The sequence below is a fragment of the Trichoderma aggressivum genome (assembly GCF_033847375.1).
Source record: "Trichoderma aggressivum f. europaeum strain CBS 100526 chromosome Unknown scaffold_079, whole genome shotgun sequence".
In the NCBI taxonomy this organism is placed as follows: Eukaryota; Fungi; Ascomycota; class Sordariomycetes; order Hypocreales; family Hypocreaceae; genus Trichoderma; species Trichoderma aggressivum.
In genome coordinates, this window is record NW_026946445.1 from 48,340 (window position 1) to 65,767 (window position 17,428).

Genomic DNA, 17,428 nt, shown 5'->3' on the forward strand with positions numbered 1-17,428 from the left:
TGCAATATTGCATTATCTCTCAACGTGGGCGTCCTCAGGATGGCTCTCAACATCAACCCTGATCGTTTTCGATAAAAATACACTGGCTTTGCCAATGATGCCATGCCGCGTCATATCTCACTCGAGTTTCTATTCAAAGGAAAAGCCAGACCCCCTCCTTTTACTATCAACACCCACCTCCTTCGCCTCATTATACTGCAGCGAGCGAGTATCGGGATCGGCAACAGATTGGCCGGGCATCACATCATCAAAACCGGAGACCCCTCCTTGCTTGCGCAATTGACATTCCACCCCAAACGTCCTTGGCTCGCAGGAACCACTGCTTGAGAAACGTGGTGAGTACTTCTCCCAACCAGAGCGTTCGGGCCTTTGCCTACGGCCCCTTCGGTTAGGCGTATCGCCGGCATGGCTTCTTTGTTTAGTACGTAGATGGCTCAATCCGTCCATTTAGCTAGCGTCGCCAGATCTGCAACTAAATCATTGCAAGATGCGCTCATCCGAGTTCCAGCGAGGCACTGCTCATTAATCCAACCCGTTATTACCCCGCCGCCAACTCTTGCGAAGCTTTGCCTTAGATGACGACGGCAACCTCTCATCGCAAAGATCAGGAACTAACAACGCCACCTGCCCATCAGCACCCGAATCTTGCTGGAATTCCTGCGGACATGCCGGGACAAGATGGAGGGGAAGCGCAAGCCATCAAGAACTGCAGGTCTCATCCTAAGAGAAAGCTGGTTATGAGCTCGTCAGATAGGGGAGATGAGCAAGACATAACTTGTCCAGAAAATAGAGCATCTACATCAAGGAAGAAGCAGAATATGTTGACAATTGAGCTCTAGCTCACCCAGCGTTCCCACGAAGAGTATAACGCAGTCCCACTAACAGGGGTTTTACATACAGCTGGTCATGCCCAGTTGGCGGGGCATCTGGGGAATATTGGAGATGTCAATGACGATTTCAGCTGTGCCGGGGTGTCTTGATACTACTTTGCCTATGTCGTGCTCTCGTCCATTGAGTCGAGGCCAATTCTATTCAGCTACATCAGCATTCCGGGTGGAGACTCTCTCCAGACACCCGGTGGCGTGCGCCATGGCAGCTGTCTAAAGCATACCGACCTCGTCTAAGTTGGATAGCTTTGAGTATGAATGCGACAGGTGCTTATGGCGCATCTCCCTCCATCCCTCTGCTATATAAAGAGGTGTGAGGTATCCCTTTACGAGAATGCCATTCCAAAGACAAAGCATTCAGTTCAATCTTGACCAAAACCACCATACAACCAAAGTCTACATAAGCACAGATACCATTCAAAATGTCTTACGGCGGCGACAACAACGATAACGTGAGTTTGATACAATTTAACCCCAGTCTCCCGTCAATTGAATATGAACTAATGAGAATGTGACAGTACGGCGTGAGTTAACATGACACTTTGAGATGAAGTGACATACCCAGATCGCAGTTCAACCACTAACATCGATCAGTCTCGCCGCAATGACGACAGCTTCGGCTCTGGTGGAAATCAACAATACGGTTCTGGAGGAGACTCATTCGGCTCCGGAAACCAATTCGGCTCCGGCAACCGTCGTAACGATGAGAGCTCGTTTGGTACCAGTGGCCAGGGCGAGTTCGGCTCTGGAGGCAACTATGGCAGCTCCGGCAATGACTCGTTTGGGTCTGGAGGAAACACCTATGGCTCCGGCGGCGGTGACACCTTCGGCTCTGGCGGCAATGACACCTACGGATCCCGTAACCAAGAGTCTTCTTTCGGTTCCGGCCGCCGCCAGGACGATTCGTCGTATGGCTCATCAGATACCTATGGCCAAAGCCAAGGCCAAGGCACCGAGTCGTATGGCTCAAGCAACCGCAACGAGTACGAGTCTTCGGGCCAGCAACGCTCTTCTGGCCACAAGGGTGAAGGCCTTTTCGAGAAGGTGAAGGACAAGGTGTCGCACATGGGCAACCGTGGCGGCAACCAGGGCGGTGACAACTACTAAAATGTCTTGGGGATGATGGAATGAGTTGAGCTGAGAGATGTGGAAGTAATAGTTTGATCTAATGACAACCTCGGCATGGATGCGGAACTCTGTCTAATGAGAGTCCTTGAAAGGTTTTCATAATGTAAAACCTAATGAGCAAAAACAAGAAAGAAAGAAACAAAAGTCGTCTACTGCTTGCTTGAAGGCGTCTCCACTACAAGTTTTTCCACCTTGACTAGTATTGCTCCATCTGTCGCCTCTCCCCTTGTATTCCTCAAGTGTACGAACCTATATCCTTGTCCCAGCCTGTCAAGCCTTATGCATGCCCAGGCCGCCAAATCATCCCTTCCAATCTCATCATCCCGGATCGTAAATCTCAAAAAGGTGAGTTCTTCGACTAAGCCCGGGATCGCCTTGAACTCGAGCTTCTCCGCTCCGAGATCAAGGTCGCGGCCCTTGTGCGTCTTGGTGCGGACCTTGTACTCGCTCTCGTGGACGTGGCCGTCGCTCTGGGCGTGGCTGTTTTTGGAGCCCTCGGCGTGGAGCTCGACCTTGATGTAGGGCCTGAAGCCCTTTGCGGACTTTTCGCCGGCTGGGAGGGGGATGTTTTGGGCGGAGAGGAAGGTGAAGAGCAGGGTGGCGGTTTTGCGGGTGATGGCGATGGGGCTGGCGGCGTCTTCTGCTGCAGTTGGTTTGGGGCGGTATCCTTGTTGAAGAAGTTGTTAGTTTGGGGATTTGTACTTTGTTTATACTACATAATATCATATGATTGGGTTTTTGTTTTTTTTTAAGTAGCGTGATGTAGACTCACCTTCTGGCTTGAGGACATAGCCCCCTGTCCCGGTAAACATGCCCTCGTTGAGCATCATGCCTTCGTCCGTCTCTTGCCAGTTCAGGGCGATAATCTGAGCACCTCCGCCCCAGAAGATGGCCGGGTTGAGGTTGGAAGATCCGATGCGGAAGCCGGCAGGGTAGGCTCTCAGGAGATAGCGCTTGTTGTGGTTGAAGAGGACGGACCACTGCTTCTCGTGGTAGTCGATGAACTTCTTCTCGGAGATGGAGAAGATGTGCGTGGGCATCGTGGCCTCGGGCTGCGCCCAGCCCTTGAAGGTGACGCCCTGGGTGTAGATGGCGAGCCGGGCGAGCTCCTGGATGGTCTTTGCGGGCTTCGGCGGCGGACCACCGGCAGGCATGGGGACCTGCTCGCTGCGGATGGTGTCGACCTTGTCCAGGGGCGCTCCAGGGGCAACGTATTTCACCTTGATGAGAATCTTTCGCCGCAGGGCTTCGGGGCTGGGCAGGGCTTCGATCTCGGCGTCGGGCTCCGGCGCCAGCAGGCCGTCCCAGACCTCCTTCATGATGTCCACCATGACAATCTGCTGCTTGGCGCTGCAATGGACTTCCAGGCTGACGATGAGCGGCATTTCGGAGGCGACGAAGGCGCTGTCGCGGATGGCCTCGCAGACGGCTCTGAAGGGAATGTCCTTGGTGAGCGTATATCCGTGCAGCACTCTTGGCTCTACAACGGCGTTGGGGTCTGGCTTTCGCGTGACGGCATCTTCTATCTCGGCCACCTTCTCGGTCGCCTTCTCCTCCATCTTTTCAATCTTCTTGCTGATGTTTATCTTGTCCATCTTGCTCTTCAGCTGGTCGCTCCACCCGCCCTTCTTTTCGCCGTCCTTGGCCTCCTTCTTCTTCTCCTTCTTCTCCCTCTTCTTCTTCTCCTTGAGGGCAGCCTTTTTAGCAGCAGCTTCATCGTCGCTCGTGTCACTGTCCGACGAGGTCTCCGCGTCACTCTCATCGCCATCCCACACGTCAATCTCGACGCACCGACATCCCCTCAGCAGGACGTTTGTGTAAGCGCCAGTGGTGCTATCACTCGACAGCTGGTTGCCCGTCAGATACGTGTTGTGGCTGGAGCTGATGAAGTAGCTGGACAGCGGCCACGAAAAGTCCTCCTTCTTCACCGGCAGCACGGCATTGCTGTGAGAAGAGGTCATGAAGGCCAGGAAGCCGCCGAGGTCGAGGCCCGGCGTGCTGAGCAGCTGTGCGGCGGCGTCGGCGGTGACGTCGTGGCCCTGGACCTTTTGCACAAAGACTCTGACCTGGTCGCCTGTCCATTTGCCGTCTGGAGTTGCGTGGGATTCGAAGAGGCGCTTGAGGTAGGCGAGCGTGTTGGAGCTGAGGGCTTCGATGGTTCGCTGGCCCGAGCCTGAGCCCCCGCCGGATTGGAGCGCGGATTGATCTGGACCAGCCATGGCGGGAGGAGAAGAAGGAGATGAGCGTTGAAATATTACAAGAAAAGAAATTGAGATGGCATGGGAGAGTGTTTCTTCTTCCTTTTTTAAATTCTAGGACGACGCAGGCGTATCAAAATGCCGGGAGAGTATGTTATGTATGAGGGGGAACATGAGAGAGAGGATGGATTAGTACTGAGGTGAGATTGACATATGCCGGGTCTCGTCGGATGGTTCTAGACCACGCCCAGCTTCGTTTCGCTTCGCCTACCCTAGCGAGCCAAGCCAAGCAAAAAAAGGACAACGAACCAATGACTGGACAAATCTCGTCACGACCAAAAGTCAGTATAAAAGCGCAGCTTACGGGTTGCCTCTGTGAATCGCTGCAGGAGAACGGGGGGCTGAGCCTCTTTGTTGCCCCTCCATTGCAAAACCGACGGTGGAGCCGTGAATCGCTGGGGTTTTAGGAGAGGGGCAAAGGAGGACCCCCTAAACTTGGCGATCTCCTTATTTTGACCACATGCAACTGGTTATACAGGTATGTAGCCAGGTCAAACAAGAGGAAGTGGCATCATGCAGATGCAGGATCAAACCGGGCAGATGTGACTGGGCATATCATAGAAGATATACCAAGGCAGTGCCTTGGAGGTGCTCAAACCCATACAAAAGCAGCGTGAATAATTTCCAAGCACTCGTCAACTCATACACGCTCATCTCTTCTTCTCCCTCGATCATTCCGCCCTGCGCCTCTCAACAAATTCCTCCATGTCAACGTGTACCCTCATCCCCTTCGACGTCATGGTGTTATACACCGCCCTCAGCTCCTCCGATTCCATATCGCGAATCAAAGTCAGAAAAGCCTCCATCATCACCTCCTTCGATCCAGGGCAGTGCCTCAAAGCCCGGTAAAACACATCCTTTGCCTTTGTGCGGAACTGCATCTGGCAGAATCGAATGTAGTATATCCACAATGCGGGACTGTTCTGACAGCTGTCACTCGCCAGAGCTTGCTCAAATGCAGTCTTTGCCGTGTTAGCGTTGCCATGTGTAAGCTCGTGTTGAATAGCAAACACGCGGCTGCTAATGCAGTCATGCTGCTTCACCAGAACTTGGTCATACAAAAGGTCACGCGTCTCGTCAATGACCCGAAGGCTCGCATCAGACCATTCAAACATGGATAAGAAGACTGAATTCTGCGGAAACTGCCGAATGAAACCCGACAGCTTCTCGCGCAGGTATACTCTCCGGAATGGCCTATGCGTTATTTATTAGCTCGACAGTCCACATGTTACGTGGATATACCCAGTAGAAACAATAATGGTGATGGAAACGGCATAAAAGTATATGTCCACTTACCCCTTTGATGCATGTAGATATAGCAGCCGAGAAGCATACTGAAGGACACGCTCGTGCGCCACGGAGTCGACTTGGTCTTGGGACCGAAACTCTTGAGATATCATATCAACAGTGCCCATCGCAGCAGCAATGTTACCTTGAGAAATTGACGTGGGCTCCAAACTTCCTGGCGCCGTGAGATATGATAGTAAAATCATACACTCGGCGAGTACGCTAGCTCCAACCAAGTCTCGATCAAGCAGGTATTCGTGAAAATCTGAAGTAAGTGTTTGCTGGGCTTTGAGAAGCGTGGCACTGCCAATTTCAGGGATATCCGGCCCCGCGCCCTTAAGATTCTCGTCCACGGACGCACAGAGACGCACTTTTGCCAAGTCAATGTTTCCCGCCTCAAACTCCATCCAGCTCCAACTTCCATGGAACATGAATTTATGCCACTTTGAAGATAACTAAAACGCATGTTAGAACGTTTCTTGGGAAGACTGCAGATCAAATAACATACCGACGGTGACTCAATCGCAGCCCCTAGCACTTTGCTCGCCACACTGAGATCGTTGGCCGATTCAGCAACTGCATATGCATTATAGAGCTCAGAATTCGCAGGATATTGTTTGAGCAAGGCTTTTGCAGGTTTCTTAACTCTCGTCTGCTCATTCAGAAAGACCATAGCAAGGTAATATTGAGCCAACCGCTCCATCCCACCAATGTGAACAAGCTGTCTCAGTGCCTCTGATGCCCAGAGCGAGTTCACTATGGGATTCTGCGACTTGGCAGCAACATACTGAAACCATCTGGAACCACCAAATAGCAAATGAGGAGAAGCGGCCGCCTTTACGCCCATTCCAAATCGCGGTACGCTCTTATGCGAGTTCTCTGTCTCGTCGTCATGATGCTTAACTGGCTGTAAGTCAACCATGATGAGTGACGATGAGATGAATTGATCACCATAAGCCAGTTCCGTCCAACTGCTTGCTCGAAATGCCGGAGGAAAGCCACAGAAGAGTAGAAATGCATCAACGAGCTGCGTTGAAACCTCTGGTAGAACAGAACTTGGTATGAGAAAGAGAAGTGGTTGGATGTCAGAGTACATTACGACTCTGAACGGATCATCGTCTGTGCCATCATCCATAGTCCTCGCCGGCATCTTTGCGGCTTGAGAGCGAGAGTGTTCAAGATGGGCCCAGGCTTTGTAGACATCTCGTGAGGAAGAGGGGGCAATTGGAGCTGCCTGTACCGGCTCTGCGGCATCCCCATCGCTCCCAGTTTCGACGTAATGTCTCCAACCTTTTGCACCGGTGTCGCCTATCCGAGGAACCTCGCTTTCCCAGAAGTCGTGGAACGACTCTAGCGCAGACTGCTCGCTCTCAATGGTCAGGGGCCTAAAGAAGTTGAGCTCCAAGAGACCCTGCCACGCCGCGATAGCCAGTTCTTTGTAGCCAGCATCATGGACGAAACGAGTGGTCCTCAGCAACAAAAATATGGCTTCCTCAATGGCTTCTTTGGGTTGATCTGATGTCAGGCGGGAGAGGGTAAGGCGTAGTCTGTCTAGAAGCAGTTTTTTGATGTCATCATATTGAAATGTTGTAATGTTGGACGTCAAAAAATCAAGGCGAGTTTTCCACAAGAGGAAATTATCGCCGTCACTCTCCAGAACTTCTGACCATTTCTTCATGGTCACTTTGCTAGTCCACACTTTGGCACCCTCTCGCATCAAGTAGATGAGGACTCGCCTGCGGTCTTCTATACTCTGTGTGCTCTTGAGAGCCGACTCGAGCATAGATACTTTGATCTCTGCAAAGCTGTGAGCCTCATTTTCTAATACCGCGTGATCCAGATCTTCTCCAGCTTTCAATAAAGCATCTTGATGATCTACAAGCTCTAGCCAGGCGTCGATATTTTCCGGGGTATCCTTTACTTGCTTGCTGAGCCTTATGGACTTTTGCTTCAGTGGATTGCTCCGATCCGCCGCCAGCATGTCGACTGACATGTCCGAGTCCTCATCCGAGTCACTGTATGAGGGCTGCCGTGGCTTTGCTTTGCCCTCGATGGACCGATATGAAGGACGTTCATCATCGGAGGGTTCTTCGTCTTGCTGATCACGCTTTCGTTTTTTAGATGAGCTCAAGGATAGGTATCCTTCAGCCTCATCCGCGGCATCAGCATCACTCCTTCTTGTAAGTGCTCTGATTGGCCTTGCTTCCACTCTTGGCATCTTGGATCGAAGACCATCTCTGCCGGAAAATGTGTGAAAACCTTCGCCCGGCATGCGGAGACTAAACTGATCCCTTGGGCCATCACGGTGGATGACTAGGCGACCCTCTGTGCCAAGGACTCTACCACCCCCATAGCGACGGTAAGCAGGAACCTGTGACCTGTCAATGCCGCCATATTTTATAATCAGGGGGTCGCCTTTTGTATCAATCACAAAGAGGCCCGGAACACCCTCTGGCTTGGTGACAGGCTTTGGCTTTTCCGCGGCATCTGCTGTTTTCTCACGACTGGAAGGCTCTCGACGAGATCGGCCTCGGTCCCTGCCTCGGTCGCGGTCGCGGTCGCGGTCTCTGCGGCGACGAGACTCCTGGCCACTGCGCCTTGAGCCACGATCCTCATCAGGCCGGCGGCTGCTTGATCTTTCGCCATCACGAGCATGCTTCTTGCGACGGATCTCATGCTGCTTCTCAAGCCTTTGAGAGCTCTCTCTGCTAGTATCCTTGGATTTGAAAGAGGAGAATTTCGGCACAGTGAGCTTTATGTCTTGCTCGTCTGGTGAGGCCATCGTGAATGAAGCTCAGCAGGATCCTTTGAAAAGTACCATGTTGCTGATCCGACGCAGGACCGACTTGTAAAATGTCCAGAAAAGATTGGATAAATCAATGTTGCATTATACAATGAAATTGAAGCTGAAGTCGAAATGGCGAGAGAGCAAAGAGCATTTGATGTACTTGACAACCTTGATGTCGCGTATCTGGTACCACAGCATGAGAACGCGCACGTGATACGATGCAGCACAATCCAATGCCGTCCGTCCCCCTAATCTACAGTGCATCTGCCCCTGTAAAATTCCCAAGTTCCCACTATTCCGGCAAGCTCCCGACTAGCGAAGCTCCAACACTTCTCCACGTCAGCAAGCAGAAATAGCCCGTATGGAAGATTCACGTCCCTGAACCTTCTCCGGTGCTAACGGACAAAAATAAGAAATTGGGTTCAATTACCAAATACAGCCATCATCTCCAATTCCCATCAAGCTCTCTCCATCTTCCGCTCTCGCTCTTTTTCCATCATCCTCTCCCTCCGCAGCGCTGGGCCATGCCCTCAGTCGCACTCTCGGATCATCTCGTTTGGGTCCTCCCCGCCGTCGCTACGCTTGCCATCGGAATCATCTCCGCCATGGGGCTGTTCGGTGGGAATCAGATGCCCGTCGACGGCAAGGTTAGTTAACCTCTTCCATTGGTCTTCAGAAAGGAAGAATGAAAGGACCAAATGAGCTGCCAATGGACGGCCAATGGCTTACAATTCGTTGCAGACCGTCCTCATCACGGGAGCCTCAGAGGGAATGGGCCTGTCCGTCGCCAAAATGCTGTCTCTCAAGGGCGCCAACGTCGTCCTCGTCTCTCGCGGCGTCGATAAGCTGAAAGACGCTCTTGAAATCGTCAAAGTGCGTATTTGCTTTACTTTGCTTCATCCCGCAAACAGTTTCCGCTGACATGGCGTCTTTTTTCTTTCTTCATCTAAAAAGGCTGCCGCCAAGGACAAGAACAAGCAGCGCTTCCACTACATCGCCGCCGATGTTTCTGCGCCGTCCTATGCTGCTCCTCTCCTTGAAGAGGTCAAGCAGTGGAACGATGGCAAGGCCCCTGACATTGTCTGGTGCATTGCCGGAACCTCCATCCCGGATCTGTTCATCGACATGGACATGTCGTCGATGCGTCACCAGATGGACGTCAACTTTTATGGAACGGCCGAAATGTCCCATGCCATCCTCAGGGAGTGGCTAGCGCCCGAGGCCCCTGTGGAGAAGGAGGCCAAGCATCTCATCATGACTGCCAGCGTCGTTGCGCTGTACACCATCCCGGGCTACGCACCTTATTCTCCCTCCAAATGGGCCATGCGAGGCCTCGCCGATACCATCTCCCAAGAGGTCATGATGTACCCTCAGAACGTCAAAGTCCACGTCGTTCTCCCCGGAACCATCCTTTCGCCTGGACACTCACGCGAAATCCTTACCAAGCCAGAGATTACCAAGATCCTCGAGTCCAGTGATCCCCAGCAGACTCCTGACCAGGTTGCCGAAGTTGCTATCAAAGGATTGGAGAATGGCAACTACTTTGTGACCGTGGCCTGGCTCGGTGCTCTTATGAAGTGGGGAATGCTGGGCGGTTCGTTCCGTAACAACTGGTTGGTTGATACCGTCATGTCATGGTTGGTCTCTCTCATTTGGATATTCGTGCAGCCCGATCTTCATGGCAAGATTAGAAAGTATGGCAAGACGCACGGCCACCCCAGCAAATCAAAGCAGAATCGCCAAGCATGAGCCAGGCGTTATGCAAGTTCGAATAGTGTAGACACATACGATTGCGTATGAGCGTTTGATCTATATTATTCATTCTCAACCCTAGTTTTATATCCTAATTTCTAATCATATACCCTCCGTGTGCCTAAACCGCTTAAACACCGCTCCATTTCCCAAACTTGACATATCTCTTAAACATTTCCCTCAGGATAGCTCTTCCGCTGGCGTCCATTGCGTCGTTCAGAATCTTCCTCACCTCTGGCGGCGTCACGTCGAAAATGGAATTCATCGCCGGCTCAAGAGCCTCGCCCACCTCTCTCGGCACGTCGGCCTCAAGCTGCAGCTTCACATACTGCATCAACACCAGGTAGACGTGCCGGCCGGCAGACCGTTTGGCAGCGTCCGTCGCAGAATCCAAGGCGTTTTGGTGCTGCGAACGGGATACAGCGCCCGCGGTAGGTTCGCAAATGAGGGTGATGAGGCGGCCATATAAACGTGCCATCACCTCCTGCGTGGTGCCATCTATAGTGCTCTTCGGCTGGTTGAGAATCAAGCTGTTGAGCAAGGCTTGCACGGTGGTCAGAAGTAAGTGGTGGTGGCCCTCCAGCCGTAGGCGGTGCTTCTTGATAATTGTCCCAACCAACTTGCACAGCCACGCAAATGGCACCGTTGAACCGTTTGTGCCCTTTGACAAAGCCAAGTCACTGACGGTGCTCAGGGTCACCTCGATATTCCACTGGCCCATGGCTTGTGGCTTCTTTTCCAGAAGAGTCTGAACGGTTTGGCATGTATAGGCCACATTGGGCGACTTCTTCAATAGACAGAGTGTTAGCTCGCTGTGAGCTGTTGATAGATCAACACCTTCACCCTTGCCGTGTAGATCAGTGCGTTCTGTAGGATGATTATTAGCGGTGTTCCTCAGCAACTCTTGATTTCGTGAATACGCACCGATGAGATGGCCAACGACGTGTTGGATGGCAAGAGCCTGGCCATCTGTATCACAGCCCCCTGTAAATTCACGTATCAACTCTTTGAGATAGCGTGAAGCGTCAGCCACATCAATGTTGGCAATGACGGACGTGATATAATCCCTTAAGAGAGACTCGCGGGTGTTTGACGGCAAGTTCGCGAGGCTGGCACACCGGATTGGGCGAGGATCCTCCAGTCCACTCGCCAGATATCTGTGAAGGAAAATCTGAATCTTCCAGGCCCTCAAGTCGCCAGCATCCATAGACTCCTTACTTCGCTTCTCCAGCTTGCGGATCGCGCTTGACTTGTGTTGTGATAGTTCAGAAGCGCTGTCCAAAGCCTCGGCAGCATGCGTCGTTGCAAAGAGCCCCAAATCTTTCGAGTTGTCATGTTTTGATAGGAGCTTTTTGTCTGCTATAAGCTCTCCCAGTACCGCCGCTATGTGTCGAGTCAATGCACCCTTGGCATTCTGCTGTAGTTGACCGAGGCTGGATTGGCTTTGAAGAGCCGACGACCGAGTAAGCTCAACAATGATGGCCTTTAACAGGGTAGTACGAAGCGCCGGGAGGCTCAGGGGGTCACTCTTCGTCTCTTCCGTTTCGCATGTTTCAACAAATGCCAAGCCTTCTGAAAAGTATTTCGCACTCCGTTCATCGAAATTATCCGACATTTGCCTTACTACCGTTGAAGTCATAGCAAAGTACCTTTCGACAAGTTCAAGCAGCGTCTCATCGTTTATCGTCTCTTCGAAAGAGAGACTAGAAATGGCGTCAGCGTAATCGACAAGATTGGAAAACTGCATTCCTTCGTAAAAGGTCGGCCGCGCCATCATTTTGCTTGCCAAATCAAGCACCAGCTTCCAGCCTTCGAGAGACACCCGCTTCGGGGACTTGACCATCTTTTCTCTCCTCTTATCCAATATGCCCATGATCTGCTCACGCTGGGCGCGGCTAAAGGCTTCCAAGGGTACGCTGCATAGGGTTCGAATCCACAGCTGCCCTCGTTCTCCTGGCCAGCCTTTCTCCTTCTCAGACTCGGCCAAGGCTGTAATCAAACGATCTAGGAGTTTTCTTGAGAGCTTCGCATCGTTAAGATTCGCGTCATTGCTCAGGAGAGCACTCCAAAGGGCACGTAGCCCAGGAGGGCTTACATCTTTTGTAGATGATACAGTCTCAAGTAGTGGAATCTCGTCAGTTTTTCTTGAATAGAGCCGAGAGAAACGGCTGCCACCCAGAATATACCAAGCCAAGTACTGTTGGATGGCAAGTTCCTCGTCGAATTCTGACCTTGCCCCCGAGCCGAGGGAAGCTGACAGTTTTGTGATTTCCAGTACATCGTACGACGCAAGCTCTTCTACCAACCGCTGTGTGAATTTCTCCACCAACTTGGATGGCTCGTCGGCTGCGTCTTCATCTTGGGTCATGGAATCCCAAGCCTCATAGCAGCACTTGAGGGCTTCAAATGTTTCAGCCGAATTAATGGCCCCTTTCCGTAGAAGCTTGGAGAGCTGATCTTTCACTTGGTCCCAGACATTTTTCCGTTCTCCGGGGGAGGCCCATGAAATCGCCTTGGAAATGACCCTCCACTTCAAAGCAGTCTTTGAAGAGTTTTTCAGTTGGAAGACCAGGTCGAACAGCTTCATGCCTATAGAGTCAATGGACTGCTCACCATGCAGTCCTTGCGCAATGACGCTCGTGAAAACGCAGAGGGACTGGGGGTATGAGCCAGGCTCCTGTCCACCGAGCCATTCGATAATCCCGAGGAGCTGGTGTGGTGACAATTCGGACTCTATCAAAGAAGAAATTGAATTCCCATGGGTCCCTTCTCGCCTAATCTCGAACCAAGGGCTATTCGAGGCCAGCTTGCGCTTCTCAGTCAGACACAGCTGCGAGAACCATAGTCGCAAAAATCCAGAGAGATCGCGGCGCGTCTGAAAGCTTTTCTTTATAGCTGCAATGAGATCCAACTGATCTTTGAAAACATCAGCATCCGGTTTATGGCTGATGCTCTGCGTGCAAATATCATTCAAAAGAGCTGTGCCTTCCTCAGACATTTGGAAAATATCTGGGTTACACGTAGCAGCATTTGCGAGCAAGCTCCAATCGATTTCTGATCCCAAACCATAGTTGCGGCATACTTGGCGAAGGTCCCCAGCATCGATTGCTACGGAGCTTCCTACCGCCTGCGCTAGAATCCGCTTCATCAGGGCATTTCTGTCCGGCTTTGTGCGGATTTGCTCCTCCACAGCCTTGAATATCCTGTCCATCCAAATCGTGTTGATCCTGCGCAAGTCGCTTTCAGTCGAAACATCGGGCATTCCAGCAGCCAGGAAGTATAGCGCCGGAGCAGACGTTCTCGTTTTGTCATTTGACACATCAAGCGCCCTCGTAATGACCTCGAAATCTTGGCGATTCCAGAAGTAAGTACGAGCGGGGAGTATAAAATTTCGGTGCATGAACCTCTGGAGGTCCGCACTCCATCGACTCGCCAAAGCTTCATTAGCATTCGGTTTTTGACCTTGGATAGAAGGTTCCAACTGTCTCAGGATCGCGGCGGCCGGTCGGAAGAGGTGTGTCGCAATCTCAAGAGCGTCAGTATCCCCCTGTAGATGGAGATCCCATATCTTGGAGACAGTGGAAACCCAGTCTTCTTTGCCCTCGACGTCGTCGCAAATATCGCTGGCTAGTAACAGAACACAAACTATCAAGAAGGAGGATGACAGTGTCGCAGCTTCGGTTGCCGATGTAGAGAAGAGAGATTTGATGTGTTCAGCCCCAATCCTGTCGCGCGAACCCACGGCGTTGTTCTCCAATCGGCCAAGCAGAGACTTGAGGGCAATGAAAACAGCCTGGCCCGTTGCCAAACAACCATCCAAGCCCTTCAGTTCCTCCAAGGCGTAGAGCGGAGCCAATGATCTCTTCCTTTTCCCACCAGAAGTGCCAGCCTCTTGACTCGGATTCGATGCATCCTGAAGAGTATGCTGCAAAACAGCAGCAAATTTCCTGTCCGCTAACGACTTGGCCAGCGAGAAAAGCGGTATCTTTTGAAACACGAAGTCCAGGATCGTCCAGGTCAACGGGTACCGCCGTATGGTCTCTGCCTCAGGCGATGACCCGTTCATGGACTTTAGCAGCCATCTCAACGCGCTCTCTTCCGCTGCGTGAAATTGGTGATCTGATGCCTCTGTGAGGTTACTCCATAGCTTTTCAAGGTTCTCTCCGTTCCCTCCAGGCCCATTCTGGTCGAGACCTCTGACGGTCTTGATGAGATCCAGCTTTCCCTGTATGCAAAATTGGTGAGCTTCACCTGAACGCGACCAATCATAAGTGTGAAAAAAAAATTCTTACCATTATAATCGAGCAAACAACCAAAAATCAAGGAGGCATGAAGAGAAGAAAATGAAATAACGATTGGCGAAGATTGGATTAAAATCAATCCACTTTATCCCGATGTCTCTTAAAAATGAAAATTTATCTATAGCAGAAGAAACCAAGCGTATAAGCTCCAAGCATCAATGTAGCATCTCCAAAATTTCGAAAAAGTTCTGCCACAATCTCCACCCCGATCAGGCAATCGCCCCTCACCGCCCTCGAGGCGAAGAGCCATGATGAGGCCGGCTGGTTTTCGTGAAGTTCGACATCACTGCATCCAACGCTTTTCCTCTCTCCTTTGCTCACAGCCCAAGCCCGGCTCCTCGACGTCAATTGCGCTCCGTACGTAAGTGCGACATCTACCGCTTCTCGAGTTATTTCACCGGCATATCACACGCAAAAAAACAAAGCAACGTCTGCCACCATGTCCGAGACCGCCGCCCCTCGCTCCCCAAGCGCCATTTCCCGGCCCGTCAGCGAAGCGCTTCTCAACGAGAAGGTACCGAGCCGAGCTTAACCCAGACGAAGCAATCTTGTTTCTCCGGGATGTCCTTTTTTACTAATTTGATGTTGAAACAACACAACAGTGGGATCGCTGCCTTTCCAACCTCCTCGTCAAGTCCACCCTCGGTCTTGGATTCGGCGTCGTCTTTTCCGTCCTTTTGTTTAAGCGAAGAGCTTGGCCCGCGTATCTGGGCGCTGGCTTTGGTGCCGGACGAGCCTACGAGGAGTGCAACTTCAACCTGAAGCAGGCCGCTCGAGACCTGAAGAAGCCCTCGGCGTAAAGAAACAGCTGGGGTTAGGAGAAGGAAGAACAAAGAAAGAAGAAAAAGAGATGTGGTGGAACGGAAGCAAAATCTCAGTGGTGTATAAATTGCACGGATGTTGAAATAGAAGATGGCACCGGCCGAGGAGGCATAGAGGCTGCGTTGCGAGCTTTTCTTTCGGTCGGACAGCATCAAATTCTGGTGGGCAAATCAAAGTTTACTGGTTTTTATTTTGTTTTGTTCTACTCTGTACAACAATTTTTATCCAAACGATCTCGATCCTCAAAACGCCGGCTACCATGACACGTGAAACACCGAAGCTCCCGTACAACGACGAATCTGTCTGTCTGTGTTTGTTTGCTTGGTTTGGTTTGGGTTTTCCAAGCTGCATCCAGGCAAATCATCAGCCATGCGAGCTGATCTCTTTTTGTTATGTCAATTCCATTCATGTCGTCGTCCCTTCCTATGACAGGGTCGTTTTTTTCTCGTAAGCTGGAACCAAGCCAATTCAACGCCAAAATCCCCATTGTGCAGCCGTTTGCATAACGCCGTGTAAATGCATGGAGCTCTGGCAGCTCCGAAAATGGTTCGATATGAAGCTCTCTACCACCAGAAAAAAAAACAGGTAGTCTTTTTGTGAGGGTAGACAACACCATGAGCTCCTTGATTGAAGCAATGCATTGTGATTTTTTTTTCTTTTTCTTTTCTGATATTGTGAAAAACAGGAAAGACAAATGACCCAGAGCCAAGGATTGAGGTTTCAATGGATGGTGCCTTTGTATCCTCGCGGCAGACCTCTGTTGAGGCAGCGCGACCGAGTCTTATACGATTCAGCACTTAGGCTTAGCTTGCGGGATTGGCTGTAGACATCGAGATTGAAGAGAATAATGGCACCGAGCACCGACACCAGGAAGAGCACCTCGGCGGCGAGAAGCATAATCTCGAGCCGGATGTCTTCCAAAGAACGCTGGAACTGCACTTCAGACATTTTCTTTTTTTTTCTTTTTTTTTTGGCGGTGATGTTGTGTTGTGTAGGTGTTTTTAGGTTGTGTTTGTGAGTGACGCTGACGCTGGTGCCCAAACTGTCGGTGTGTACATGGACAGCCTCAAGTCAAGAAACAGGGAATGGGAATGATAGAACAGCACGCCTTATCACTCCTGGAGGCGGGTGGAAAGTGCCGGGAGGGGTACAAGGCGGTAAGAAAATAACGAGGATCAAGGTCGTAAGACAAACCGGTCGAGGTGCAGAAAGAAATATGCAAGAACAGCGGATGGTTTTTAGGGATTTATATAATAGGTCAAAAGGGCATGCGTCGAGTCGGAGTTCTGGAGGAGCACACGAAGGAGGCGTTGCGTATTTGGTTCCGCCGTGACAAGCTGGGCCCCCGGGTAGCGCTCGAGCAATGATATATCCCCACGATTGCTCCCCCGTCCGAGCCCGTGATACAACGCCAGCAAATGCGTGAATATTGGCAATCTGCAGCAGGCGGGGACTAGATGCATGGGCTTGCATATTCGTGCCCTCTTTGCGCCTGCTAGAGTTCGCATCGCGGCCCAAAGGACAGGAGCGACAAGTGTCCACGCGACCATGCAGCCTTAACTGCCTCGGCCATCGTCGTCAGAGCCAAGGGAAAAGAAAGAAAAAAAAAGCACCCTTGGACGGCTAATTACAGTTACATACAGTAGAGCACCACCTTTGGGCAGTGACGGGATTGCGATGCAGCGTTAGAGTATTACGAAAACAGCCGTTTTTTATCATGTGTCAACTGCAGAGCCCGCAGGGATCTTTGGATTCCTTGGGACTTTCCCCTCAAAAAGGGCCCCAGAGAAGGGCTGCAATGCAGCAAGAGGAGAAGAGAAAAAGCTCATGAGTCAGTCAGGGATTGCAAAGCAAGGGTTTTTTCTTTTTTTAACTTGGGCGAATATGTATGTATGTCGGAAGAACCACCAAAACGGTAAGACGAAAAAAAAATTCACATCTCGCCGTCATGTTTTCAAAAGGCAGAAGAGTCCAGTATCATCTAGCACGCAAATATGACCCAGAGCAAGTGGATGAATTGCCGTAGGTTGATTAATCGTGCGAGAAAAGTGTATCAAAGAAAAGGAAAAGAAAAGAAAAGAAGGGGAAATCGCAGAGCACGCGACGGGCCGCAAATACAGTAGGTGGCAGCCCTCAGAGCGGCATCACGTGATTGGGCAGGGTCCAGACACCTTTTTCTTGAAGCTGCTCCGCTTTTGCGGCCGT

The 17,428-nt window shown here is 51.3% G+C and overlaps 6 protein-coding genes across 6 annotated transcripts; 3 read left to right on the forward strand and 3 right to left on the reverse strand.

Annotated features, from left to right (window-relative positions):
• Positions 1-1,309: 1,309 nt before the first annotated feature.
• Triagg1_10649 (uncharacterized protein) lies at positions 1,310-1,994 on the forward strand (the record flags this gene model as incomplete). The annotated part of the gene is made up of 3 exons (XM_062894744.1): positions 1,310-1,339; positions 1,406-1,411; positions 1,482-1,994. 3 exons carry the CDS (start codon positions 1,310-1,312, stop codon positions 1,992-1,994), a joined length of 549 nt encoding a protein of 182 aa, XP_062750396.1.
• Positions 1,995-2,164: 170 nt separating this feature from the next.
• Triagg1_10650 (uncharacterized protein) lies at positions 2,165-4,234 on the reverse strand (the record flags this gene model as incomplete). Its single annotated transcript, XM_062894745.1, has 2 exons — positions 2,165-2,682; positions 2,788-4,234. 2 exons carry the CDS (start codon positions 4,232-4,234, stop codon positions 2,165-2,167), a joined length of 1,965 nt encoding a protein of 654 aa, XP_062750397.1.
• Positions 4,235-4,944: 710 nt separating this feature from the next.
• On the reverse strand, positions 4,945-8,342 carry Triagg1_10651 (uncharacterized protein; the record flags this gene model as incomplete). The annotated part of the gene is made up of 3 exons (XM_062894746.1): positions 4,945-5,467; positions 5,570-6,015; positions 6,069-8,342. 3 exons carry the CDS (start codon positions 8,340-8,342, stop codon positions 4,945-4,947), a joined length of 3,243 nt encoding a protein of 1,080 aa, XP_062750398.1.
• Positions 8,343-8,872: 530 nt separating this feature from the next.
• On the forward strand, positions 8,873-10,097 carry Triagg1_10652 (uncharacterized protein; the record flags this gene model as incomplete). The annotated part of the gene is made up of 3 exons (XM_062894747.1): positions 8,873-8,995; positions 9,090-9,221; positions 9,303-10,097. The coding sequence occupies 3 exons, from the start codon at positions 8,873-8,875 to the stop codon at positions 10,095-10,097; spliced, it is 1,050 nt and encodes a 349-aa protein (XP_062750399.1).
• A 133-nt stretch (positions 10,098-10,230) lies between these two features.
• On the reverse strand, positions 10,231-14,395 carry Triagg1_10653 (uncharacterized protein; the record flags this gene model as incomplete). Its single annotated transcript, XM_062894748.1, has 3 exons — positions 10,231-10,967; positions 11,025-14,325; positions 14,393-14,395. The coding sequence occupies 3 exons, from the start codon at positions 14,393-14,395 to the stop codon at positions 10,231-10,233; spliced, it is 4,041 nt and encodes a 1,346-aa protein (XP_062750400.1).
• A 445-nt stretch (positions 14,396-14,840) lies between these two features.
• Positions 14,841-15,201, forward strand: Triagg1_10654 (uncharacterized protein; the record flags this gene model as incomplete). Its single annotated transcript, XM_062894749.1, has 2 exons — positions 14,841-14,915; positions 15,004-15,201. 2 exons carry the CDS (start codon positions 14,841-14,843, stop codon positions 15,199-15,201), a joined length of 273 nt encoding a protein of 90 aa, XP_062750401.1.
• Between the last annotated feature and the right edge of the window lie 2,227 nt (positions 15,202-17,428).